The sequence below is a fragment of the Artibeus jamaicensis genome, unplaced genomic scaffold (genome assembly GCF_021234435.1).
Source record: "Artibeus jamaicensis isolate MK-2021 breed Jamaican fruit bat unplaced genomic scaffold, CSHL_Jam_final contig_354, whole genome shotgun sequence".
Lineage (NCBI taxonomy): Eukaryota > Metazoa > Chordata > Mammalia > Chiroptera > Phyllostomidae > Artibeus > Artibeus jamaicensis.
This window is the reverse complement of record NW_026521803.1, coordinates 36451648-36478819: the sequence shown is the minus strand read 5'-3', so window position 1 is coordinate 36478819 and position 27172 is coordinate 36451648. Positions and strand designations below refer to the sequence as shown.

The 27172-nt window shown below is 47.9% G+C and overlaps 2 protein-coding genes across 8 annotated transcripts in view; both read right to left on the bottom strand.

Moving 5' to 3' along the window:
• LOC119054135 (O-acyltransferase like protein) overlaps positions 1–21215 on the bottom strand; it is a 45044-nt gene extending 23829 nt beyond the window's left edge. Inside the window, exons 1-6 of the mRNA XM_037152001.2 lie at positions 21162–21215; positions 18242–18356; positions 8464–8603; positions 7030–7108; positions 2497–2638; positions 1294–1508 (exon numbers count right to left, since the gene is read on the bottom strand). Coding sequence (XP_037007896.2) covers positions 1294–1508; positions 2497–2638; positions 7030–7108; positions 8464–8603; positions 18242–18356; positions 21162–21215 — 745 coding nt within the window. The remainder of the gene's footprint in view (positions 1–1293; positions 1509–2496; positions 2639–7029; positions 7109–8463; positions 8604–18241; positions 18357–21161) is intronic.
• Positions 21216–24841: 3626 nt separating this feature from the next.
• The window catches only part of ZNF532 (zinc finger protein 532), a 96300-nt gene continuing 93969 nt past the window's right edge, over positions 24842–27172 (bottom strand). For 6 of the 7 annotated variants that reach the window (XM_037151956.2, XM_037151957.2, XM_037151959.2 and 3 more), the window contains one exon: positions 24842–26841. In XM_037151956.2, the coding sequence (XP_037007851.2) occupies positions 26350–26841 (492 nt within the window). In that variant the 3' untranslated portion in view covers positions 24842–26349. The remainder of the gene's footprint in view (positions 26842–27172) is intronic. The other variant, XM_037151968.2, reaches the window with a different exon arrangement.

Sequence of the window (27172 nt, the reverse complement as noted above, 5' to 3'; positions counted from 1 at the left end):
AGTCGGGTTTGAAGGGGGGCTGCTAAGCTCATGCTGTTTTTGCCACTTTCTACTCGGCAGCCAGGGAGCTGGTCACACAGGACATAATTGAGGGGTTCTAAGCCTCGAGTGAGGTCATTGTAACTGTCCCCAAAATCTGATGGGCTGTAATCAAAACAAGGAAGCAAGTAGATTATTTTCTGAGGCCCTAGAGGTCCAAACTAGGGCCCATGGGTAGAAAATAGAGGGCAGCCGGGACCGACTCCGTGCAGAAGCCTCACGTCAAGCCCTCCCCATCACGATGGGGTCAGAGGGAAGCCAGGCCGGTGGCCAGCTTCCGGCCTGGAGACTGCAAACGTGTTTTGTGTTGCTTTTCCTATTGTTGGTTTTTTTGTCGTTGTTGGAGGCGTCACTATTGTTTTCGTTTTTGCCTGAATATCCAAACAGAATCTGATAAAATGATGACTCTGCGTTTCACCTTGGACGTAGTCCCTGAAACCACTTTATCACATATTCATATTCTTCTGGTCCATTCATTGAAATTTGGCTTAATTTTGGCCTCCTAGTTAGAGTAAAGAAAGGACAATTGTGTGGCCCCACAGGGGCACTGCCAAAAAAAATTACTTCACACATTCTGAAGCCATTTGCATGACTAGGCTATTCTTGCTTCAGGGTGTGTGTGTGTGTGTGTGTGTGTGTGTGTGTGTGTGTGTTCTCTTTGCTTTGCCACACAGGCAGGTGGAAATGAAAACCATGCTCTTGATTGTTTAACTAAAACACAACCCAGTGTGACTCGCTGCAACCCTGCCCTCACTGCCCTGCACCACCCGCCCCACCAGCTCTCTATTTCTGGCTCAGACACACTCTGCCGTGTCTGAATCAGCTGTGTTGCACACTCACTCCCCTGGCTTTGTGCGCCTGTACATCATTTACCTTGGGGGCATGCCAGGAGGGTTCTGTGAGTCATCTGAGTTGTTGTGACACTGAAAATACACAATTAGATCCTGGAATTGCTCCTTAGAGGATCACTACAGAGAAACCCAAGCTCTGCGCTGACCTAGTCTTTCTTCGAGTAGCTCAGAAACACCCTGGATAATTGTCCCCAAGAAATAAGGCAGCATTTTTGGTGACCTCGCCTTAGCACGTGGACAGTCAACAAAGGCTGCATTGTGAAGAGCAGAGACCCAACCTCCACGCTGGCGCTTGGAAGCTGTCGGGCATTCGCTTGACGCCAGCGCTGCAGGAATTACTTTCCAATTTTGGACTCATCTAAGTCACCTCTCAGGAGTGGTCTTAAGTTATTCAAATGCCTACTTTTTCCTCTGCTCAGGGTTCCTGGCAGTGAGCCACCCGTCCCCTGGATTCTGTTTCTTGGTCCGCTCCTCTCTGTTTCTCTCAAAGGCAGACTTCCGTAGGTGGCCGAATGTGCCCCGTGAGCGGGGGACGCCCTGCGGTCCGCCCCCCAGCCTCTGGCTGACACATATGCAGTCCCAGCCAGAGGGAGGGCGAGGCCGAGCAGGGTGAGGACCCTGCAGGGAGAAGACACACATGTGTGGCCCAGCCTTCCCTCACCCGACACCCCGATACCCAATACCACGGCCCATGGCACCCCAACACCACAGTGAGATACAGAGAAAACAGCCCAGCAAACAAAAACACTCACACCCTCTACTGGAAGAGGCATAACTTTTTAACACTTCTAAGGGTTGGAAGTAGCTGAGAATAAATAAATGAGAGAAATTACAAAGTAAAATATTAATGGATGTCACTAAAGCCCTTATTATAATTATAAAAACTAATCATAAACAAACAGCCACAAAAACATCAGAAGATATGACTAAGGATTCATATACTTTTATATAATGAACTTTAAAAATCAAAAAGAACTTAAATAACTGCCATGGGAAAAGGAGAGGGGAGTATAAATAGCAGATATATAAACTTGGGGGGGGAACCCTCATTACCATTTTTTTAAATTTAAACTAAACCAACTTATTTATCTACGAAATTGGTACCATTTTTATGAAGGTTGCTTTGGATGCAGGGACGTCTCCTATGGGGGCAGGGGGCGGGTTAAATGAGGTATTGGGGAAAGCACCTTAGCCAACCATCCGAGCTACAGGCCTGCGATCCCATCAGGTTCCCCTAAGGAGAAACTCGGGATTCCAACAGGAAGCAGCAGGCCAGACTGCAGAGGTGTTTGCGAATGAATAACAGAAATTCATCTTCAGTGGTAGCAGGATAAAAACAGGAGTCTCTGGGGACAGGATACATCTCTTGGTGACCCTGTAACCCAGTCACATTTGGGCATGGCCAGCCCAAATGTTCCTCTTGAACACGCGCAATTTCTTGTTTAAGGTAAAGGTGGTTTTCCTGCACACAGGGTTGGCCAGACACAATTCAGTGACAGAAAGGCCAGTGGCTCAGTCTAGCTGGTGAGTGGATGGGGATAAAACAGCCCAACTGGGGACACACACACGCGCATCCCAACCGGGTCCCTCGCACGCCCGTACTCACAGACACCCGGCAGCAAACGTGTCCAGGGGGAGCCTTCCAGTAGCACATCTGGCCACGCCCCCACCAGATGAGGGAGACGAATTCGTTGTAAAGAGAGAGAGAGATGGAGCCCAAAAGGAAGCATTTCTGAATTTTAAAATATCTACCAAGAGGGGGGAAAAAGAATTGTATTAATAAGATTTCTCTTGCCAAGAAGCACTTTATACCTTTTCAAGAGTTTTCATATCTCTTATTTCAAAACAAAACTTTGACCTTAAAAAGGGCAGCTGGCTTTTAATATGTCTGATCTACAGACAGATGGGGCAAAGAAGCCACAAAGACACTGAAAGTCACAGCAGGAGGAGGAACACTTAGCCCCGAGGGGCTAGACCACAGGTCTCCGGACCTCTCTGCCCAGACTCTTGCATCCTGCCCTAGCACACAGCCCGAGGAATGACAGTCCCAAAGAGGAGCCATTGCCACACTCAAATCCATTTGCAAATAGGTCCCCACAAGAGCAATCAATGCACAATGAGATGGAATGATGCAATGGAAGCCCACACTATGACGGGGAAAGGTACTGCCTGAAATTGAAGCTAAGAAGCACCAATTTAGGACAGTGCCCATTAGTCACCACGAGAGTTTATAAAGAGATTAGTGGTAAGACCAGGGCAGTGGTCTCCGACTGTGCTGTGCCTCAGAATTACCTGCAGAGTCTAGCAAGCTGATTCTCCCTCTTCTCCTCCCTGCAAGTGCCTGACCCAGTAAGTCTGGGGTGGGGCCAGAAAATGTGCATTTCTAACAAGGTCCTGGGTGCTCCTGCTCCTAATGGGAATAGGTGTTTAAGGGGCCTCAGGTAATCCAGCCAAACTAGGAAACTAGGCATTAGGTAGTTTCCTGGGTTGAACTGTGTCCCCCACAGAAATGATTCAAACCCTACCTCCCAGGAACTGTGCGTGTGACTTTATTTGGAAATATGGTCTTTGCAGATATAATCAACTTAAGGTCATATACTAGGACCGGGTGGATCCTAACTTCATTATGACTGGTGTCCTTATACAAAGAGGGAAGTTTGGACACACAGACACACAGAACAGAACCCACGTGATGACGGAGGGAGAGACTGGAGTGATGCATCTGAAACCACACAGGGTGTGGCATGTTGCTCTAGGATCCCGAAGGGCGCACAACATGATGCCACAAAGTGCCTAGAAGGATTTAGAGAGGGGGCCTGGCTCAGAGAACCGGAGATGTCCCATCTGAATGGCACGACAACCATCTAATTACCAAACCTGTGTTCTTCTTGTGAATTACTCTCCCCACCTTGGAAGCCCAGGCCCCTAACCTATCCCTTAGCCCGAGAGGGCGTAGAAGCTCAACTGCCTGACTTGTCTTTCGGTCTCATATTTGTATGGAGCTCCCATACATAGGGAATTAAAGATTTGCTTTTCTTTTTTTAACCTGTTTTGTGTCAATTGAACCATTAGACCAGTCAAAGAACCTAGGAGGGTAGCAGGAAAACTTTTCTCTCCCCAACCATCCCTAGGAAAGGAAGCACCGTAGGTGAGCGTGAAATGTGCGGCTAGGACTTGTTAGGGACCATAACTGGGTTTGTAACCCTCACACCCAAATTTTCTCTAGAATCACAACACCCTGGTGTTCCATATTTTTCTTCTCAGGAACCCACACTAAGTCTGTTTGTTGAAATTTTACAACATTCTACGGAAAGCACACTGTGCAGTTTTTTGCAATATGTTCTGCTCTGTCCAGAGTGTTCTTCCCTCTGTCTGCAATACTGGGCTCATTTTTTTTTTTTTAGCTTATCTTCTATGGTCCCCATGTGTTAACTCCCTGTCGTCCCAATGCAGATGAGTCAAGTCTGCCCAAACAGCTTCCTCCTGTGATTGCTGAGCTGGTTACCCCACATCTGCAGGGGAACTATTGGCAACTCCATCAAAAAGCTTCAAGGAATAGCTGACAAATCCCTTCCAGATGGGAAGCTCTTCCCCTGGGCCGAGGCCTTTCCGTTTCTGTCTGCTGCCTCCGTGCAGAAGCTGGCGCAGTGCCTTGCTGGTGGAGGCTGAAGCAGGCCCGCCCAGGCAGCTCTGCTGGCCCTGACCCTTTTTCCAGTTCTTCAGAGAATCATCCAAATATCTTTGTAAAAGAGAACAAATTGGTGGTCACCAGACCAGAGGGGGTTGGAGAATGGGCAAGAAAGCTGCAAGGGATTAAGAAGTACAAGTTGCTAGTTATTAAAATGGTTGTGGGAATGTAGTGTACAGTATAGCAAATATAGTCGATAATATAAACCCTGGCTGGTGTAGCTCAGTGGATTGAGTGCTGGCCTCGAACCAAAGGATCACTGGTTCGATTCCCAGTCAGGGCACACGCCTGGGGTTGCAGGCCAGGCCTCCAGTTGGGGGCATGCAAAAGGCAACCACACGTCAATGTTTCTCTCCCTCTTTCTCTCTCCCTTCCCTTGTCTCTAAAAATAAATAAGTAAAATATTTTTAAAAACATAAAAACTATGTATGATGTCAGGTGGGTACTAGACTTATCAGGGCGATCACTTCATAAGCTATATAAATATCTAGTCACTATGTAGTACACCTGAAACTGATATAATATTGTATGTCAACTGTAATTGAAAAATAAATTAAAAACATATCTTTGTGATGATAGTTTCTAACCTCCTGTTTTATTCTAATGTCGGCTGACTAATAAGCTTAGCACTCAGGATACTAGGCTAATTGATTAATCTCTTAAATAATATTAAACGTTAACTCAGATTTAGGGAGTCATTTATTCACTTGAAATGCTAATTTAATAGCAACTCGGCAAATTCACCTTTGTTGCTAGGATATTTATGACTTATTCAACAAGAACTGAAATGGTTTGTAACAACTGGTTTTCTTTTTAACAGCACATAAAAATTTGGCTGGATGACTAGATCATATACCCGAAGCTCTAAGAGAAAATCATAAATTCAGAGGACAATTTAAGGTTATTGAAAACTCATTGCAATAGACACACTTAAAAGAGGACTTTTAATAATGTGAGCGATGTTGTGGTATAATAAGGGGTCCATATTTGGTCTTCGCCTCTGGTCTTTATCCCCAGCTCCTGGTACAGAGCTTGAAAAGCCCTTGGAATTTCCTGAGTACTGGGGACCAGAGGAACATCTGTTGTTATTCATAATGTGCCTTCCACCAAACTTGAGTTTATGCTAATGAGCTGACTCCAGGAGGATGGAGATTGGTCACCTAAAGAACCAACCATGTGATTACGGGGGGTGGGACTTTCAGCCGCATCCCTCACCTCTAGGGAGGAGAGAGAAACTGTGGGTTGAATCAGTCCCCAATGGCCAGTGATTTAATCATCAATTGTGCCCAATGGAAACTCCAAGAAAACCTTAAGTGAAGGAGTTCAGAGAGCTTCCATGTCAAACACACCGAGAGGGAGGCAGGCCTGTGCCCCCTCACACGCACCTTGCCCTGTACATTTCTCCCACTTGGCTTTCCTGAGTTTTGTCCTGGATAATAAGCCCATGATAGTAAGGAGAGTGTTTCCCTGAGTTCTGCGAGCCCTTAGAGCAAACTGTCAAAGCCAAGGTTGGGTATCCTTGGCAGCACTGATATGCAGCCACGTTGGAAGAGGGGGGTAACCTTGGGCCCCACTCCTTCCAGCTGACGTCTGAGCCTTTAACCTGTAGGATCGGCATTACCTCCATACTGTGAAGGTGAAACCCACACCTTTGGTATTGGAAGGGTTCTGTGTGCAGAGAAACAAAGCAGTGTTTTGCTTTTAATAAGTCATATTACTTCTTGGGATAACCAGAATAAATGCAAAGGACACTAGTCATAACAATTGTAGGTTTCAAAGCTTGTCCTTTGAAGTTTTTGAAAGGGTTAGAGGAAATCAAACCAGTTTCCAGGTGGACTGAAATGTATCTGTTCTCTGTGGTTATGGTCCAAAGTGATGGTTAAGGCCACAGGGAGCTGGACCCAGACTGAAGGTTCCTGTCCGCCCCTCTCTGTACAGAGGAAGAGGAGGGAGTGTGGGGAGATTAAGTGACTTGCCCAGGATCACACTGCTTCAAGGTGAACAACCAGGACCAAAGCTGGGCGAGTACCACTAATCCATTGCCACACTGGCCACACACAATCCTAGTTCGGCGGGGCATTCTGGGTGTGGCCGCTGGCAGAGCTCCAGGGACCACAGCCCAGGATGCTGGCAACAGAGAAATTAGACACCGCCCACATCCTTTCTTCAAGCCCACCAGGGAGCTGACTGTGCGGGAAGATGGTTTAAGTTTATAATTTTGTTGCACAAAGATTCAGCTCCTTCCTGTCTTTCTCCTTCTTTCTACTTTCTCCTTTCCAATGCCACCACCCCCACAGCCCTTGAAACTCCACTAGTCTCGGCTTATTGCATGTATCAGGGTGAAAGATGGGTTTGGTCCTCAAAGAGGGGCCTTTCTTGGCTCCAAGGAGTTGGGGTTTTTCAAACTTTGTACAGAGACGGTCGTCTCACTAGGTGTTCTTTTGAACCTACCCAGCTGAGACAGCGCAGTCACATCGTCTTCCGCACAAGAGTCTGGGACACACACGGCCACACTGTAGTCAGCTCCATCCTGGGAAACACAAGACCACAACGTTCTTTAATGTTAGCGATCATGGACTATACGTAGGACTGTTTCTCAGTAACGCCATGCGGCCGCACCATCCAGAAATTAAGCACACTGGGAAGGGGAAGGGGAAGGTATTAAAAGAGGAAAAATTTTCTGACTTCTTTGGAGATGGCTTTCCCATAACAGAGCACTTCCAGTGAATTTACAGAAGAACATCAGATGCACTCATATTTCTATAAAAATATGCTCCAAAGCTTAACATAGCTGACAATTTAAGAAAGCAATCCCTGGTGTGGGAAGTCTGCCCCGGGGCATCTCCCACACAAAAAGTTAACTCTCCTGCACTTTTCAGCAATACTTTTCAGCAGTACAGCAATATTGCCATTTCCTCCTAGCAGGACAAAAAGTATCAAGAAAAGAGTCTACTAATAAATCAAACCCATATTAGCATGTCTGTCCCAATAAAGCAAAGATCAAATTCTAAAGACGGATGTCTGGGATGCCTCTGAACATGTAACTTGCAAGACGTGTGTAGGCCTGACCTTTTGCTCTGATACCAAAACCATTCATCTGCTTTGCAAACAGAATGTGACATTTGTGCACACCGATTATACCCTGAAGCGATCCTCACAGCTCTCTGAGGGACAAATGCCACTGGGTGGTAATCTTCCTTCGTTAGACCATTTTATGCTATTACTGTCAGAGAGCTTGGGTTTTTAATTATCTCATACTATTGTGATTAGCTAACAAGCACTGTTATGATGTGCACATAATCTATCTTTATATTTAACAGAAGGCTGTGCTTTTACTAGGTTTTTTTTTTTCCTCAGCAGTAAAAGAAGTAACATGCTTTGAAGATAGTGAGCCCTGTGACTTCAGCCAACTGATTTAGTGATATACTCATAAAAGCTCCGGCCCATCTGCTAGGATTACCTCAAATTCCTGTCCTGCAGCTCTGTGTCTGGGACAGGATTATGGGTAACAGGAAGGCCACCCTCCCTTTGATATTCCAAAACCTGATGGTAAGTCAGAAGTTAACGTCCCCAGGGACATTGGCTGGGACTTGACCTTGGATTCCCCAAGAAGGTTCTTTAGAGGTTTTGCCCCATGTGATACGGCAGGAGGAACATCTGAAGGCCTTGTGTGGTTTGTGAATTTCCATTGCTTGCCATAATGTCCCACACTCAGAACATGCAAGCAAATTTCTGCCACTGTTTAAAACTTAGTTTTAACGTTTTGTAAAACATCTTGATAGTATTATTTTCAATGAAGAAAAGCAATGGGTGGAGTCCTCGTGGGTTGCATATCATGAGGTTTGGTTGTCCCTCTGGAGCATGCTTGCAGGACCCGATGCTCACCTGCTGGACATGAAGCTTGCAGTACCGCCCCCGGAAGCTCCCTGAGGGCGCATGGGTGGAGAGGCACTCGCTGTAAGATCCCAGCCTGTCCACGTTTCCGCCGAGGACATTGCTCCCAAGTTTCCCAACGGAGTCGTACACTGAATTTCAAAGCAAGAGAAGTGGGCAAAGTTAGCTTTCTTGTGTCACTTTCCAACAAATTTATAGGTTCCACTACTTAAACCTATAGAATTTAAGAACGGAAAAGGAGGCAGACGTGCCACTCCCTGATGCCACTCTCCGGGCCTGCACCCTGCAGCCGTGGCCCCTCAGGGCTGGGGGAGAATACGGCGCATGCTCCCGGGTCGTTCCACGTGTACCGTCTCATTTGCCAGTGTCCCCGTTTTGGTGCATTTTTAATGTATCTGCATGAGTTTGTGCCTCCGCTTCCCTGCGTCTATAGGTGCCGTTCAGTGCTACATCTGTGCTGCTAATGGTGCTGCTGTGCTCCTCGGGTCCAGATTCTAACTGCTGTATAATCATTCATCACCATCTTAGACTCCGCTGTGTGTCCCCAGGTGACAGACACATGGGTGGCCTGGATCACAAGGGACACAAACTCTGGGTGGATCCCACCGGACTGCACCCTAGAAGGACTGCCCATAGGATGCAGGCTCCTATCTCTTCTTTGCATGGTCTAGCTTTCTCATTTTGGGGCAGTCAGTGGATATAAGAGAATATCCAATTGTCGTTTTAATTTTCATTTCCCTAATTCCAATCAAGCCACAATCTCTTTGTCAGTTAGCCATTTAAGTTTTCTCTTCTGTAAAATACCACTTTGTATCCTTTGCCCATTTTTTAGTGGTTCTTCTCTTTTTGATTTGCAAAAGCTCCTTATTCAGTATATTGGTGCTTGTCTACCTGAGTCATTGGAAATATTTACTCTCAGTCCGTTTTCTGGCAGTTCTTCATCTGTGGCATCCTTCCTTGGACAGAAGTCTATTCTTTTGAGCTTGCATTTTTGATCTAGTCTTTGAACAATCTTTGTTCCAGTCAAGACTGCCCACATAACTCACAGGACTAGTGCCAAACGAAAACCGCGCTTCATGCAAGCATGGGGCCCTTTAAAGTGTGTGGGCCTCAGGACTGCAAAGGCCACGGGTCTGGGAAGCCGGTCCTGGCTCTGACACCAACACCATGTGGCTTTGTTAGTGTGGCCTGGAAGGGCGTTGACTGTTCTGCCTTATGTCTTTCCCCCAAAGGGTAGCTGGTCAGTTGTGGACCATTAAACCATTCATAAAAATTTCAGAAAACTCATATTCAGAACACTTTCAAAAATTTCAGAAAAAGTTTGCCAAGCTCCTCAAAACATCCAGCTAGAATATTGACAGATATTGCTTCAAATTTATAAATTATATGGCCAGGGATTGACATCATGTTTGTATTAAGCCACATCGGATATCATGCAACTACCTCAAATCTTTTGCGCCCTTATTTATAATACTACATTTTCCCTTGGTAACCTCAAAACAGGTTACATGACCATTCCTACATAGTGACTAGTTGGCTATTTTCCTTGGTGTTTCATTTTTAATTATATTTGCCAACTGATTGTTGCTGGTGTGGGAAAACACTGTTGATTTTTGTAATTTGTTCTGGTATCTGGCAAATTTGCTGAACTTTCCTATTAGTTCTGCACTCATTTCTGCCTCTCTAATCCTTAAACTCCTAATTTTTTTTTTTCTTTTCTTGCCCTACCATCACAGAAGCCGATGTGGTCCCTTAAGGCTGGTTTCTGGTGCTGCCCCCCTACCTTCCCCTCCCCTCACTGTGACAAGTCATCAACCCTCCCCCAGGACGAGGGATTGAGTCAAAGCCCAAAGCACAGCCCGGCCTGGTGGGCCCCTGAGAGGCTGCAGGGTGGCCCCCACCTGGACTGCCTGGACTGACTGTCCTCAGCCTCGCGGGTCTCTGGTCCTCGTCTCCATCCTCAAGCTGCCTGCATTTGGCTCATAAACTCTGCTTCTTGCTGAAGCTGATGTTCCCAGGAACCAGCCGTGCGACCCCTCAGAACCTGCCCCGGGAAACACGTGTGCACACCGCAAGGTGCTTGTGGCAGGGATGCTGGTCACGGCAAAAAAACTGGAAACAAACTATCAGGTTGAATCACACGAAAATTCCATTTTATGGGACGAAAACTGTTTAATGTCGGCAATTAGTACAGCCGAGGGAAGTGCTCCAAGACGTATTATTATGTAAAAATAAAAAAGTTTAGGAACAATACATATACTTTTCAATTTTACAAAACAGAATATCTTCTAGCTGATAGACATGCACTAACATTCAAGGAGAAAGTTCCAGAAAGTTCTAGAAACAGACACACCCACTGATAACTGCCATTACTCAGGAAGGGGACTGATAAATGGATAAGGGAGCAGAAAGACAAGCTCTGCCCCTATTGTTCTGATTCCTTTACAGTGAGAATAGCTTCATATATTGTTTAGTGAATATAATAGAGGAGCCTCCCCTTGTCCATAGGGGGATATGTTACAAGACTCTCCCACTCCCAATGGATTCCTTAAACTGGAGATAGGACCAAACCCTATCTATAGCACTAAGATTTTTTTTAATGCATGCACATATATGATAAAGTTTAATTTATAAATTAGACACAGCAAGAGGTTAAGAGCATTAACTCATAACAAAACAGAACAACTGTAACAATATACTGCAATCAATACAAGGTATGTGAGTGTGGTCTCTCTTTCAAAATATCTGACCGTACTGTTCTCTCTCTTTCCCTGAAGGAGGCACTCCCCAGCCTCTCTCTGGCATACCCACCTTGCCAGCATCACTACCCACCTTGCCAGCATCACTACTCTTGCACTTTGAGCCTCATTAAGTCAGATGAGGGCGACTTGAACTCAAGCACCAAGACACCACAAGAGTTGATCTGGTAACCTGGTGAACCTAGTAAGCAACTGAGGGGCAGGAGTGTCACAGCATCCAGTGTGGAGATGACACCCTGACGAAGGGATGAGTCACCTTCTAGGTAGGATGCAGCAGGATCTCAGGAGATTTCACCATGTTAACTCAAAATGGCCCAGAATTTAAAACCTACCAGTTATGCAGTTCTGGAAAGTTTTCCACTTAATATCCTGTAAACAAGGTTGACCGCAGGTGACCAAGACCATGGAAAGCAGAACGAAGGATGAGGAGAGACCACTGCACTTGACAACGAGACCCACGAACAGCTGGGACATGGCCCTCTCATCACTGACACACTGTCTGCACTGCTTTCACAACCCGAGTGGGGTCCGAGGAGCTGCAAGTCGGTTCTCGGTCACCGCAATAAAGCAAACGTCACCATAAAGCAAGTCACAGTCTTTCAGCCAGTGGAAGGGCTGGCCTGCACTGTGTAAAAACTGCAACGCCTGTGAAGTGCCACAAAGCCAAGAGCAATAAAACGAGGTGTGCCTGTAAGGGGTGGAGGCATTTCAACAGAGGCTGTGTGGCCCACCGAAGCTAAGAGTCACTCTCTGGTCTCTTAGGAAGCCTTTGCAGACCTCTTGCCTACAGCTGATCCTCTACCCTGGGCACACATTAGAATCACCTGGGACACATTTTTGAAATCTTAATGCCCAGGCCCCACCCTTACAAAGGGGGACTGAGTTGGTCAGGGTGGGGCTTGGGCATGGATTGCTTTCCACAATTTCCCGGGTGATCCTATGCACAGCCGGGCTTGGCAGCTGAGATCTTGTGGATTAATGCCAGACTCCTGAGCATCGTTTCAAAGGTCCTTTGTGGCCAGACCTGTTTCTCCAGTCTCAGCTTCCCACCCCCACACCCGTTTCCTCCGCTCCTTGTACAGGACACACCAGGCCGTCACTTGTCTGTCCTCATGCCTGGAATGTCCCTCCTTCCCACCTGCCTGGAAAACGCTGACTCATCCTCTGACTCAGGGCCAAAGGACACGCTTTCCCAGGAAACATTCCAGAGCCTCGCTCAGTGTGTCACCCCAAAAGGCATGTGATTGTTCACCAGTCTGTCTCCCGTGTGAAAGAGGGGCCGTGTCTTCATCAATGGGTATCTCAGAAGAGCTCAATAACCATTTGCTGAATTGAACTCAACTTCAAAAAAAATTAAGTTCCAATACCCTCAATCCAATTCCTTGAGTGTAGGTTGAGGTCTTCCCTATGACAAGATAAACAACAATTTTGGAAGCTGGGTGTGCTTATTATAAATAGACTAAATGATTTGCAAATTCCCTTCTCCATCACTGTCTGAGCACCCCAACTCTGCAGCCTGGAATTTAAAGATCTGGAACTTTAAGAGTTGAAGGAGACGAAAGCAAGAGGGGGTCAATGCTGAGCTTGTCTTCACCCTTATAGATAAAATTGAAGGATGAATACAGAGGGACCCTTGATTCTCACTTGAGAAGATTAAATTCTAGTTGTCTTGCTGGTTGGTGTTTTGCTTTGTGCACTGGTTTTCTTGGATCGGATTTATGGATATTTTGTATGCTATGCAACTTTTCAATTACATTAGCTTCCTTTCTGATTAAAAACGCAAGTGGACAGGTTGCCCTTTTCCTGCCTTATCCTTAATTAGTTTCTGTCAAGGATCTGAGACGCCTGGCCGTGGGCACCAGCCAAATCAAAATCCATTGTGACCCTCCTGGAGGGAGGGGCAGAATAAACTCATGATTAGTCCCACCTGCTCCTTCCAATCACAGGGCGGCTGTTCCAGGTCTTCATTATGAAAAGATTAAAAGCAACTTGTTTCATTTCTGCTGGGCTAATTGGCAGGCACATTTTCTTTCTCACATGATGGCAATGATATACAGGTATTAAAATGCAGAGTTGATTAATTTCTGGGTTTGAATGGAGGGAGCAAGACCTTGGCCAATGAGTGGTCTTAAATGTTAAAATATGGATGCACGAGTACCACGAAGCTAAAGGCTGCAGAAGCCTCTGCGATGCCAAGCTACAGACAGATCCTGAAAGTGATGATTATCTTCAGCATTAACGGCAAACACACGCATCACTGTGTTATACTGGAGAGCTTTAAAAATGCAAACTGAGTCGTTTTTGCCCTGTAGTTGATGATACAGAAGACACACACACACACACACACACACACACACACAATGCCTACTCTCTGTTGCCAGAGGACTCCTTGCTGGCAAGAAAACAAGCAGAATGTGCCATTGACTTGATCTGCTACTTCCTGAAGTAGGCTCTTTGCACACACCTCCTGGAAGTGTCCCTCATGTCTGGACAACCCTTCATCCTGAGCTTGCAGAACAGAGACTGCATGGGTATTTGTTTTCTGTGACCGCTGTGACAAATGTCCACCAACTTGGTGGCTTTAAACCACAGAAACCCAGTATCACTGGACTGAAATCAGGCTGTCACCCGGGCTGCCACCCCGAGGCTCAGAGATGAATCTGCCCTTTGCCTCTTCCAGCTTCCGGGGGCTGCCGGCACCCCCGGCTTGTGGCCACATCCCTCCAGTCTCTGCTTCTGAGGTCCCATCCCCTGGTCCTCTGTGTCTCAAGTCTCCCTCCGCCTCCCTCTGGGAAGAACATATGTGACTGCCATTAGGGCCTAGCTGGGTGATCCAGGGTATTGTCCCCACCTCAAATTCTTTAGCTTCCTTACATCTGTAAAGATTCCATTTCCATAGAAGGCAGCAGTCATAGGTCCCAGGAGTTAGAAAGTGGGTGTCTTTTTGGCAAGACAGGGTTGCTTATTTCAGCCTGCTGCAGCAAGGATATCAGAATTCTGGTTAGCCCAGAAATTCTAGTGGGGCCCGCAGTGTCCCCTTTTCTCTGGGACAAGATTCCCTTGGTTTCAGCCACTTTTCTGTCCCCAGCTCCAGCACCTGGGTGGGGGGGACTGGCCAGGCCTGTTGGCTGATGGAAAAATAGGCAACTTCTGAGAAGACAAATCAAGTGTCAATAAAGGGTCCTCCATTGATGACCAGTGAAAGACAAAGGCCAGCGGCCAGCCAGCCCCGTGAGAGGCTCCCCGGGGCTGCCTCCCATAACAGGGGCGTCCACCCCAGGCCTGGGCTTCTGGGATGGAAGAGGAGACACCCGGACCAGAGGCATGAAATAATCTTTCCAGGAGATAAACAATGATGCCCAAGGCAGTAGGATCAGCGAGAAGGGACCTGAAGAGTTAAGAAAATTTTGCAATGAGCCCTGGCTGGTGTGGCCCAGTGGACTCAGTGCTGGCCAGCGAACCAAAAGGTCACTGGTTTGATTCCCAGTCAGGGCACATGCCTGGGTTGCAGGCCAGGTCCCCAGTAGGGGGCATGCGAGAGGCAACCACACACTGATGTTTCCCTCTCTTTCTCCCTCCTTTCCCCTCTCTCTAAAAATAAATAAATAAAATCTTTAAAAAAAAAAGAAAATTGCACCATGAAAGCAGATGCCTGGGAAGATGTCAAGGATGTTATGAGATCTGAGGAAACAGGAAATGAAGAGCCCTGCAGTCTGCTTGGGAACCAGAGGCCCCCTGCTCCCCCCTCATTTGTCCCTGAGGAATAAAGTGCAGGAAAAGGCAGAAATCACACGAAACCACGAGGATCCCAGTATGGCGAGCTCACGGTTAAGTCCACAGAAACAGCTTCACCCTGCAAGGCCCTCGCTGCGGACAGTGTCACAAGCGGGTCTGGCTGGACCTTAAGAAATGGCTGTGGGGACATCTGATCCATCTCAAGAGAAAGAAGGTCCGAGACCCGAGACTGCTTCGTGTTTTCGTTTCCATCTCAGATCATAAATGCACACGTGTTGGTCTGTGTCTGAGACGCCACAGCTCTCCGTGTTGGTTTCCTGTCTTAACACACCATCACACACAGGGTGGCTTGGAAAGCATAACTTTCCCGTCCCACAGTTCTGGAGACCAGACGTCCGCAATCAAGGGGCCGGCAGGACGGGTTCCTTCCGGAGGCTCCGCGGCAGGCTCTGTTCCATGCCCACGCGTGACTGCTGCTGGGGCTGGCGATCCTCGGCCCTCCTGGGCTTTCTTTTTCCCAACTTAGAGACACATCACTCCAGTCTCTGCCTCTGTCATTACATGGCATTCTTGTGTGTCTCTCTGTCCCTCTTATAGGGACACCGGTCATTGGATTAGGGCACTCCTTAGTCCAGTCTGACCTTCTCTTAATTTGACTGTGTCTGCAAAGACCCTGGCTCCAAAACAGGCCACACCCACTAGTACCAGGGCCAGGGTTTCGCCGAATCTATCTAGAGGCCCCAGTTCAACCCACAGCACTCTCCCCGTGGGTCTCCTTACAGGGCTGCTGTGGGCTTATGAGGCAGGAGTACGGAAGCCTGGGGCCTGGCGCCAGGCAGCTGCTGTGTGTTCGAGGAAGGCATGGTGCGTTCACAGAGAGATGAGGTTCCTGGGGGACTGAAGTCAGGGAACACCAACTGCAGTTCCCTTCCGCAAGGCCAAACCCCTCCGCCTGAACTTGACCCTCTCTTTCCACCTTCACCACCCGCAGGTCCCCACCCACTGTTAGAGATCCTGCCTCTCATCTCCATGCTTTGGATTGTGGATGGAGATTCAAAACAATATGCAATATTTAACAGATTGACAAGGCATAAAGAAAAAAAAAAGAGACATCTATGTTGAAAGTATAAAGCTTGAGCCCTAGCCGGTGCGGCTCAGTTGGTTGGAGCGTCATCCCATACCTGAAGGGCTGTGGGTTCGATCCCAACCCAGGCCTGTGTGGGAGACAACCAATCAATGCTTCTCTCTCACATCAATGTCTCTCTCTCACCTTTCCCCTTTCTCTAAGAGCAATGAAAAAAATGTCCTCGGGTGAGGATGAAGAAATAAAATAAAATTCAGCCCATCATTTGAAACCTGATGTGTCCCGGGCTGCCTCCCCACCCTAAGCACCGCCTACTCCAAGGCAACCTCCAGTTGAAGTGGGGGGGTTTCGTTCCCAGGCAGCCCCTCCCACCAGTAGTTTATACTTGTCTCCCTAAGCACCAGAGCACCTTCATTTGCATTTTTGAAGACGGATGTATTGTATGTATTCGACAGCGTTTTTTCTTGGTGTTCTTTCTGTGTATTCCCTCGGTATTGACACATGTAGCTCTGCCTCGTTCCTTTTGAGGCTGTTTTTGCTTTGTTTCTCTCGTTTCTCATTTTAGGCAGTGATGGGAAGTACGGCTGGGGGACGGATGCCCTGGGCTCCGACCCTGGCAATTCATTTCAGGCAAAATCCCTTACATCTCTGTGGCTCGTTTTTCTCATTTATAAAATAGATGATAAAAACACCCTTCCCATGGGGGCGGGGGTTGGAACCAAACGAGAAAACTCCTGCCCGGGGAACGGTGCCCACCATGAGAAAGTACTCTTTAAAGACTGACTCGTTATTTTTCCATCCACAGGAAAACCATGCTGAGAACAAAGGTCAGAACCACGCGCCGGGCTCAGAAATCAGGCACAATGTCAAGGCAAGGATGTCGAGTGTTTTCTACGTGCTAGAATGAAAATCAGTGCAAGAGCTGGAGATCGTAGTAGCCATCTGTTAAGTTAAACAATGGTCCTCTATTCCGTTTACGTAAATCAGTTCTTCCTTGGACCATTCATCTGAAGGAACTTTTCTTAACTAAAAAAATAAGGACTTTCCATTTTCAGGCTTCTACAGATGGAACATGGCTAGAGGAACTGTCAAGGCAGACAAAGTGCTAGCACATAAAGCCATGGCTGAGGAGGGCACCATGTGCTTGCCCCTAGTCACCATGGACCCCAGCCAGTCATGGTGCCGTCTGGATTTTCTTGGCCGGCTTACTTGGCTTGGGTGTGTCTGAATGTTCCCTGTAAATATCATCAAGTGCCACAGCAAAACAAAATCAGTCCCAGCCTGGGACTTGAAAATGGCTATTGCATCAGTGGGATTTACCTTTCCCCACCATTTCATTGAATTTCAGGACATCTCATCTAATCCAGAGTGTCGAACAGCAATCGCTTCCAACCGGCATGAAACCCCAGCTTTTGTCTGTCTGTACGACGTGTATCAATGGGTGTGTTCCAGTACAAAATAAATGTGTCCAAAATGGAAAGGGAAACTGCGATGATCGATTTTATGGCTTTGGAAAGAGCAAGTTGTTACCTTTTTCCTTGTTAGTGGTTTCCATTGACGCTGACTCACTCACCCACGGAAGTCACCCCCCTGAAAGTGAGTCTGATTTCCTGCCCCCTTCTGGCAGGAAGGTACATGTCCCTTTAGCTAAGAGAACAATTTTGGGAAAACGACAAAAATAAATAAATATGGCAGCCTGAGGTCCATCCTTACCACACTTGAAGAGGTCTGGTGACCTTGAACTTCTTCCAGCCTGAACCAGCCTATTCACTAACACACGCCTCAGAATTTACTATCAGACACGTAGCGGACAAGACTTGCTCCCTGAATAATTCATTCTCAAAGCTAAATGTCTAGAAAAAGAAATAAAGCGAGCCATCTCATACAACAGTGAAACGTTATCAACTTCGATAATAATAACAGCATCATGCACTTCATGAACCTTTTAATCTTATTAACAGGCTGGTCTTCATGAGATCCCTTCTAGCTAGAATTGACACCACTTCCTTATTGCCTTCTGTGAGAAAAATCCCTCCTCCTGCCTTGACTCCAGGCGCAGTTTGTGAACTGAGGCTTGTCTTGTGTTCCCCACCTGGTTCTGTGCTTTTAATTCTCAAGAGTTTTTCTAGAATGCCCCAGCACGAACCTCCGCCTGCCCCGCACTCACCCACAGAATGGAAAACCCACTTACTTCTGAGAGCATATTCTTTGGGCTCCACTGAATTCAGATCAGAAAGGAACTGGTCAGTGTCTTGCATGCACTTGAGGGAAATGTTTCCTGCAGGAAAAACAAAGGGTAATTGAAACTGAAAAGAAAGCAAACAAAATAGTAAAGTGAGGACCATCATTGTCCCTCCACCTGTCAGGATGAACTCCCCTCCCAGACAAAAAATCCTCATATTTATGGAACACCAGTGTGTTACATGTTGGGGGGGGCGAGGAATGTGACATTGCTCGGTCCTTAACACGCAGTGACAAGCTGTGTCTCCTCAGCCACCTGCAAAGCGGCCGGGATGAACAAACCATGGAAACTGATTTACACGCAACTCAGTATTTTTGAGTAAAATCGCGTGGCTGTGGGGGCCGCCGGCCACCTGGCTTTCTTTAGTCATGCAGATTAACAGGGAGAAGGCTGGGTTTTCTCTAGTTAGCCACTCTTGCGTATACCTCTGGGCTTAAAAATTTTTATATATCCGTCTTAGAGGTTGGATTCATACTTATTCTGGGGAAAAAAACAAATATTGCCTCAGTGTATACAGACACTGAGGATATGAAGTGGCAATATTTGTTTTTTTCCCCAGAATGAGTACGAATCCAACCTCTAAGACACTTGAATAAGTGATACGCAAAGAAGGGCCCACCTGGGTATTTCATGCATCTGTTCATGTGTTGGCCAGACTTGGGTGCGGGGTGGTGAACTGCCCCCCGGAAAGAGCCCCAGTGCAGGGGGGATAAGTAAGCACACGCACCATCTCACGGGGCCTACACCGCATGTCTGGGGAGGACACAAAGCTGCAGAGTCCCCAGGGCTGGTGCTCATCTACTTTAAGCAAAGCATAAAAAACAATGTGTGGGTCTGGGTGTCTCAGGGTGTAAACACTGTCCTTCCAGAAAGGCTTTCTGTAAAGAGCAGCCTCCCCGATGACATTTCAAATGGGATGCAAACAAGTCCGCCCCCGTGGGCAGCTGGGGCTCAGCTGGACCTCCGTCAGCTCACGGGTTCCCAGGGGCCTGTGGCGCCCCAGCCCGGCCCTGCCCCTTTGTGGAGTCCACTGGGGCTACTGAACAGAACACCCCAGACCCTGCCTGGTAAACAACAGACATTTATTGCTCACACTCCTGGAGCCCAGAAGTCCAAGGTCAAGGTGCCAGCGTGGTCATGTTCTGATGAGGACCTGCTTCGCTTCTAGGTGATTAAACAGAAAAAAATCTCTAAAACCTGAATTTGTTTCCAAGTCCGTTGTTGATATGGTGTAGTCACGGAAAACATGAAACTGCTTTTAGAATTCAGTGTTAAATATTCCATCTTTTGTCAACTGAGGAAGCAGGGAGGACATAGTGAGTGGAACACATCTCATGTTCTAATCATTAGTAATAAAAACACCAAAAGTGATTTTTACATACCACCTAAATAAAAAGAAAACAGATCATTTCACTTTTAAAAAATCCTCACCCAAGGATGTGTTTTATGGATTTGAGAGAGAGGGAAAAATGTCAACTGGTTGCCTTCTAACTGGGAATCAAACCTACAAACCTTGGTGATGTGCCCTGACCAGGGATCGAACCTGTAACCTTTTGGTGTGTAAGATGATGCTTCAACCAACTGACCCACAGCCCAGGGTGATCACCTTCCTTTGGGAAACTAAACAGCCCAAGACCCTTCTGGTTGTCCCAACTGAGAAATAAAATCAAGACTAATCAAGTTCAAAGAGACTCAGTCATTTTGCAAAGACACTTTAAGGACCAGCTTTATGTAAGGCAATGTGCTGGGCATAAAAATGGGGTGGAAAAATACAAAATGCCTACCCTGCCTGCGAGCAGGCCTTGGTCATTTCCCAAGGCAGCAGCAAGCAGCTTGCCGTCATTAATGCCGCAGTCATCTTAGCCAAGGAACTAGCTCTGTGGGGAAGGAAAAAGCATCAGGCCTCGCATCCTTTGGCCATGAATCTGTAGCAACTAGGATTTGTCTTCACTGACAAGAATAAGGATCAACCAGCCTGGTGATGGGAAAATGCTACCTAATAGTGGCCAAAGGGACAACGCTCTGCAATGACAGGGAATGGAGACCGCAGATCAGAAAGCAGGCAGAGTTCACGGACAGGCTCAGGATGCTTGTCCAGAGCAGGGCAGACTGTCAGCAAATAAGCCTGCGCCGGCAGTGGTCAGTGGTAGGAAGAAGAATCAGGCGGCGTGAAGAAGTGAAGAGTGGAGCAGTGCGTGGGTGCTGTTGGTGGGGGCGGGCGCCTTCAGGCAAGGCCACCCAGAGAGGCTGGCTCTGAGCAGGTGACTTCTGAGCCAACTGGAAATTAGTGAAAGAAGTCCGATGGGAGAAGAGCAACTCAGGGAGGGCATTCCAGGCCGAGGAAGAGCAGGGGCCCAGGTCTGGAAGGTGGTGTGAAGAGTGTGTTAAAGAACAATTGGGAAGACTGGGTAGAAGGTGAGGTTGGTGAGGGGACAGGATGCAGGGACGGAAGGTGTGCTGGGGTCTCGTGGTTACGGAAGGGCACACACTTCCGTTTACCTCGGTGAGTCTCTTCTAGAGTAACTGATGGTGTCTTATTGCTGGGACTGTGTGTCATTCAGAGGAAAGCAAGCATCTAGGCTCCGAGACATCCCACCGTGACGTCGGGGGTCCCTGGTCCAGATGGCTCAGCGGTTCCTGGGAGGCAGTGGGTGCAGAGGCTGAGGAAGGTCCACACTCTCCTTGCCCCTGCCCCATGTCTTGGTCCTTCCCTTTCCTGACCACAAGTCACAAGGTAATGCTCATCCGTAACCACCACAACCATTGCCATGGGGCTACCAGAATGAATAAACTGGAACCGAGCCACTTCTTTGCATCATCTGCAGGAATAGGCCCAGTATTGACCGTCCTGTGCCTGAGGGTAGCCTACCAGGGGGTCAGGGACAGTGACCTTCTGGATCCCAGAGCAGGAGACAAAGTCCATTTCTTGCCAAGAGTCATACAATGGCTGATTCTCCAACCCTGGGAAGGGATCAGAGGCTGAACTGACAGAACGAAGAAAAATGTCCATTACCCGTAAAGACCCATCTGCCACCCTTCCCACGAGAGGGTCGTTCACTCCCTTTGACACGCAGCCCTGCTCTTCCTGATTGGTCAGCATCACACCATCCTCTCCAATCAACTGAGTCCGCTGTCCCTGTGCTTTTTCATCAGATAAATGACGTGCGTTTTCCAGAAATAACCAGTCCAATTAAAGTCGACTAGACCTGAAGTCAGAAAGTTACTCTTGGGCTAAATAAACCCAAACCTCCTGGAACGAGGCTGGAGGTGTGAGGTGGTAGATTCTGATTACAGAGCTCCCCGGATGAAACAGCAGTCTTGCAGAGTGCTGTGTTGGAAGCAGATTTGCCAGGGGGGTGTAATTTACCGCTGTAACAAGGACAGAAGCCCCAGGAAGAGCAGCACGAAGGAAAACAGCAAAGCAAATTGAATCATCAGTTCCTTTAATGCTACGGGACATTATAAACAGTGCTGCTTGGAGTCGGAACTAACCTCATGGATTGAATTTAGAAACCGGCGAAGAATGTTTTCTGGGAACTGCTGTTCTGTTTCCTTAAGTAAAATATATAGCCACTAGGGAAAGGCTATAATAAACCTGCTGAGGTAATTAGAAAGAAAACATAAGCATGGAATGCAGCCGTTCCAGCTGACAGCCTGCCCACGGGGATGAAACGCATGAGAACGAGAAGACCGGTCTAGAGCAGACACTTCTGAAAGTGTGTGCAAGGCATCTGCGACCATCGCGCGGTCCCCCCACCCCACCCAGCACCCCGGATCCATCGTGCACCCCTCTGCCCTGCTGCGCCCCGCTTGCTGACATTACAGACCGTTTCTGGGGCTTCCTTGTCCTCTAGCTTCTATATGGCTTAGGCCCGTGGGGGGTGCAGGCAGGACATCTTTTGAGTATGATGGACAGCTTCCCTGCAATTCCCTTCCCACCCTCTCCTTACTTCACCAGGACTCTGGCTCTTACAGTGGCCTGGGTGCACCGCTCCAGCATTGAGGCGCGGCCCAGTTCCTAAGGAAAATGAACCCAGGGTTCCACGCTGTATACTTAGAACTTGGGGCTGCCCTGTGGAACCCCTACAGCACCTGGTGTGTGCACATGCGTATGTAACTAAGTGACTCAGGGGGCATTCCACATTCGACACGCCCCTCTGCTTTCAGATCACTTTTGGAATAAATAAATGGTTCTTTTCGGTCCTATTTTATACTTTGCAAACTCCTTCCAACAGTTCTCTTTTCTTCTTCCACACAGGCATTTTACAGAGAGATCGCAGCACCGTGAATATATTAGAATGAAATAACATCTTAGTCTTGGCCCAAGTTTTCAACAAGAAATGTCCCTGCTGGTCAGTGACCCCAGGATGCAGCCCAGCCGCCCCCAGACCCAGGGCAGAAGCGCCCACTGGAGCTTCGAGGGGGACAGCGAGCTATTCTTTAGAATTTGTGGGAACTGTCTCTGGGAGGAAGTGGTGGTCGGGGCCGTGCTATCTAAGTCCACTTCTTCCTGTTTCTCATTTTGTAAGGCTGTTTCACCTTGTTGGCATTCTTTACTGCAGCACTGCTACCCCGTGATTGACGAAAACTAGCCAACCGTACACATGCAAACAAGAACGTACCTTGTATGTGTATCTAAAGTGCAATCTTCACCATTCTCTCTGACTTCCGTGCCTCCAAGTAAAACTTGCAAAAGTCTAGTTAAGCAACCACCTAGCCTGGAACTTCCACAACTACCCTGTGTGTTTGTCTCCTTCAGCACAAAACCAACCCTCTTGATGCCACTTCTGAAGTGCTACTTACCGCCACAGCCTCTGTCCAAGACCACTCCCACCACTGGAGGTCAAGTCCTGTGTTAGTCCTGGGATGGTCATTGATGCCATTCACAGATTTGCAACTTCCTGCCTTCTGGGCACACGGTAGCACTGCACTTCCTGGCCACCTTGGGATTATGTGGGGCCATGTGAATGGTTTGGGCCGATGAGTTGTAGAAAATGACATCTGCCACTTCTGGGCCAAGGAATTTCATGGCCCTGTCCCTCTGCCACAGTAGCCAGTGACTTTGGGGACAGTGAGGTGAGGGGACAAGGAGATCTGGAGCCATGCTTCCAGTCAACCCACTGTGGGGATGGAATGTGGGCAGGAGGGAAGTCTTGTTGTCACAAGCCATTAAGATTCAGGGTTGTAACCACAGCACAACGTAATTTATCTTGATACACTATCCCAGCCACCCATCCTCAACACCATCACCCATTAGTCTGGTTACATCACTCTCCTGTCCAAAGAACCCATCTCTGCTGACATACACACTCCTTAGTCCATCACTCAAGGCTTTCTGCAACTTGACCTCAGCCTAGTCCGTCATCCGCAGCAACCTCTTTCCCACCAAAGAGAGGAAATGGGCTTCCTGAGAGTTTGGGAGGGAAGCTCCAGGTTTCCGCCCTGCGTCTGACTGTATCCTGTTTCTCAAATGCCCAGACCTACCACCTCACCCAGCATCTACCACTAAAGAACAGGTGGAATTCACACGTCCCAGGTTGGGTTTTCACTCAGCACTCAGCATGTTAACCAAAGAATTCATGTCTTCTGTGGGTGGTTTTTTCTGCAGTGGCCTTTACCAATTGTTCCCTCTCTGAGAACCCGTCACACTCGCTAGGATCTGCTCCTTTGGCTGTTCTTGACTTCCCATCTCTTTCATGTATTTCATTTCCTTATCTCTCTGGATTCTTGGCAGTATCTTCACAATCTACCTTCTAGTTCACCGATTCTCTTTGGTCGAACCATCTGGCTTTCCTCCCAAGGTAAAGAAACCTGTGCTGTTTTGGACGCTGGGCTTCACTTATTGTTCCTCTTGGACCTCTGGGAATTCTTTAAAAATCTTTTCTGGAGGCTCAACTAGGCATTTATTTAATAGATGCTAATTTCATATTACTAGGCATTTCTGGGTACTGAGGAGTAGACAGACTCCCAGGTTCTCTTATAAAAGCTATATACAGTGTCACAAACAAAAAATCTAGTACCGTGTTTTGCACATACGTTTTATTTCTTGAATAAATGAGTTATCTGTCAATATGTACATAAACACAGAGAACGAGCACTAGCTTTAGAGCAAGGATATCTGGCTCTAATACGTAGTCACTTACCAGCTACGAGGGTGTAGGCAAAAAATGAAGAAGCTGCACTCAGCTTCCTCAACTGTGAAACCAGGCTAGTGAGCCCTGTGCGGCCCACCACCCACGTTCACGGCAAAGGCTCACATGGAGACACGTGTGAAAGGGTACGAACACAACTTAGAGCAATACACGTATACAAGTGACAGCCATTGAGTTTCAAATTGGGGAAGACTCAGTCATGCCCCCACATGACACTAGTGTCCTGATGGAAAGTGTCAGCCAGAAACTGACAAAACAGCTGCTTGCTAATGAGAATGAAAACGCCATCCTTTGGAGCGGGGGGGATTCTGCAACATCCCAGTGCCTGCCCCTGAAATTCACCACCTCCTAAAGGTCATGTCACAGTCCCGCCATCAATGACTCTCTCACAGAAGCACAAGGGCCAAACGTCCCACGTTTATTTACAGATGAAACGCGTGTGATACAGTTAGGGTGGATGTGGTGCGTGACCCCCGACAGCAGCGAGACCTTTTTGAGGAACCGAACATTGACTACAGTGTATCATGCAAGGATCTATATATACACAAACAAATTTCTTTTCTTAAAAAAAAAACAAAACAAAAGTACAAAACATGTTTAGGGATAAATACAAGATATAAAATTCCAAAGAAAACACAAAACAAAAACCAAAAAATAGAACTCTCCCAGAGAACTATAAACGGACGGGACAGAAGAGCGTGTCCACTGTACTCCCACAGAGCAGAACCTCTGACCGTGAATGTACTTGTTGAAATGACCGACCTATGCCCGGGCGGCGGCGGCGCTCACCCGGCGGCCCCAGGCCGACGACGCGGTGGTTGGAGTTGTGCTTCCCGGACTCTAAGTACCAGAACGTTTGGCAGTAGCACCCAGAACAGGAAATGCCAACTCTTCAGACAGCAAAGGGTTAAGTCAACTAGGATTTTTGTCTTCCTGTCAAGAGCCAGAGAAATACTTGAGATCTTTTAGGCGTGTCTTGGTAATAGTTAATAAATTACATGACAAAAACTTGACTATATAAATCTATTGGTCTAACTACGGATTTGCAACGTGTACGGTAGTCCAGCCCTTTCGCAGCTTTATTTCCTTGTGCTCCTGGAGGCAGCCTTGCACTCCGGCCAGAAAAGCACCAGCCCCCACTCTGCCCTTCAGGATGGATACCTTTCTTCCCCGTAAGACGGAAATCAGGAAACCCCTCATCTGTTACTGGATGCCGGGCCTCCGTGTTTTATTCACCTGCAAGGCTGCCGCTTTTCAACACCGTTTGGCACGACCCGGAACAGATGCCACACGCCGCCAGAGCGTGCGTGGGTCCGAGGCGCGCCACCCCAGACTCAGAGCAGGCACGTGGAGGGTAGCGCTAAGACACTTGAAAGTCCCCAGGTGTTTTGAGACCCACGATCACCTACAATTGATGTAGTAAATTCTAAAAATTAAAAACACTAAAAAAGGCATTATCTTAGCCCATAATTAGTTAACCCTTTTAAATCTGTAACATACAAAATGGTTTATTTGAATTCAGGAACTGCCCGTTACTAAGAACTCTGCTTCAAAGGAACAATACAAAAAAAAAAAATTATAATCTTCCCCCACCAAAATAAAAACAAAACAAAAAAACCCCAAAACACAAAAACCCAAACTCAAAACAGTTTCTACTAAATACTGATACAAACATGTAACAAAGAGTATAAAAAGTTATTTAAATATATACAAACTCCTCTGAACTCAAACACTGTTTTAATACTTAGGGAGGATACACACGGGAAGGTGAAGAAGGGACGGGACGCTGAGAGAGAATATATTGCAACCACTGTTAACTCTATTATACTGCAACCTTTCTGTAACAAAAATGTCTTTTTCATTCCCATGTGGACAGGGCTCTTCCTCGTGGTGGAAGGTCTGTGGCTATTTCTCCGCTGAACTCACTCTCTTGGATTTGATGAAGGCCATGCCGTGGGTCCGCATGTGCGCGTTTAAGGCCGCTTCGGTCTCGAACGTTTTCGCGCACACCTTGCACTTCCGGTCGGCCGCGGCGCCGTCGGCCGCCTCGTGCTCGGGGCTGGGCTGGTTCTGCTGGCTCTCCTCGCCGGCCCCGTTCTGCTGGGACACCGGCTGCGGCTCCTTCAGCTTGTGCACGATGAACAGGTGCCTGGACAGCGACACGTGGGACGTGTAGCAGAGGCCGCACTCCCGGCACTGGTGGGAGGAGCCGTCCGACCGGTGCTGCGGGATGTGCTCGTGGAACTGCAGCAGGTTCTCGGTGGTGAAGCCGCACACGGCGCACTTGTGAACCTTAAAAACATTGATCTTTAGCTTTTTCAGCGGTTGCGTAATCGCACCCCTGGGAGGTCTGAACTCTAAAACTGGTTCTTCCAACTTCCGCTTGGGACTGGGAACCTTGGAGAAAGAAACAGACACAACTGAAAGGCATGGGCTGGCTGGACGGCCGGTGGCCGGCTCCCTGGGACTCGAGGCTGCCGGGAAAACGTGCGCTGCCAGCTGGGGGGTTTGGGCGCCGTCACGGCTGCGAGCCTGCCACCCCGACTGAGGCTCCACAAATCTGAGCGTTCCTGTGGCCCAGGCGGAGCTCCAGCCCAGGGGCCCAGCAGGGAACAAACAAGTTCCTGCCGTCATGGGAGGTGGGCTCCATTGGAGTGTGACAAGCAGCAACCAAGGAGCCAATCTACAGGGTCACACACAGGAAAATAAAGCAGCACGGAAGGACGGG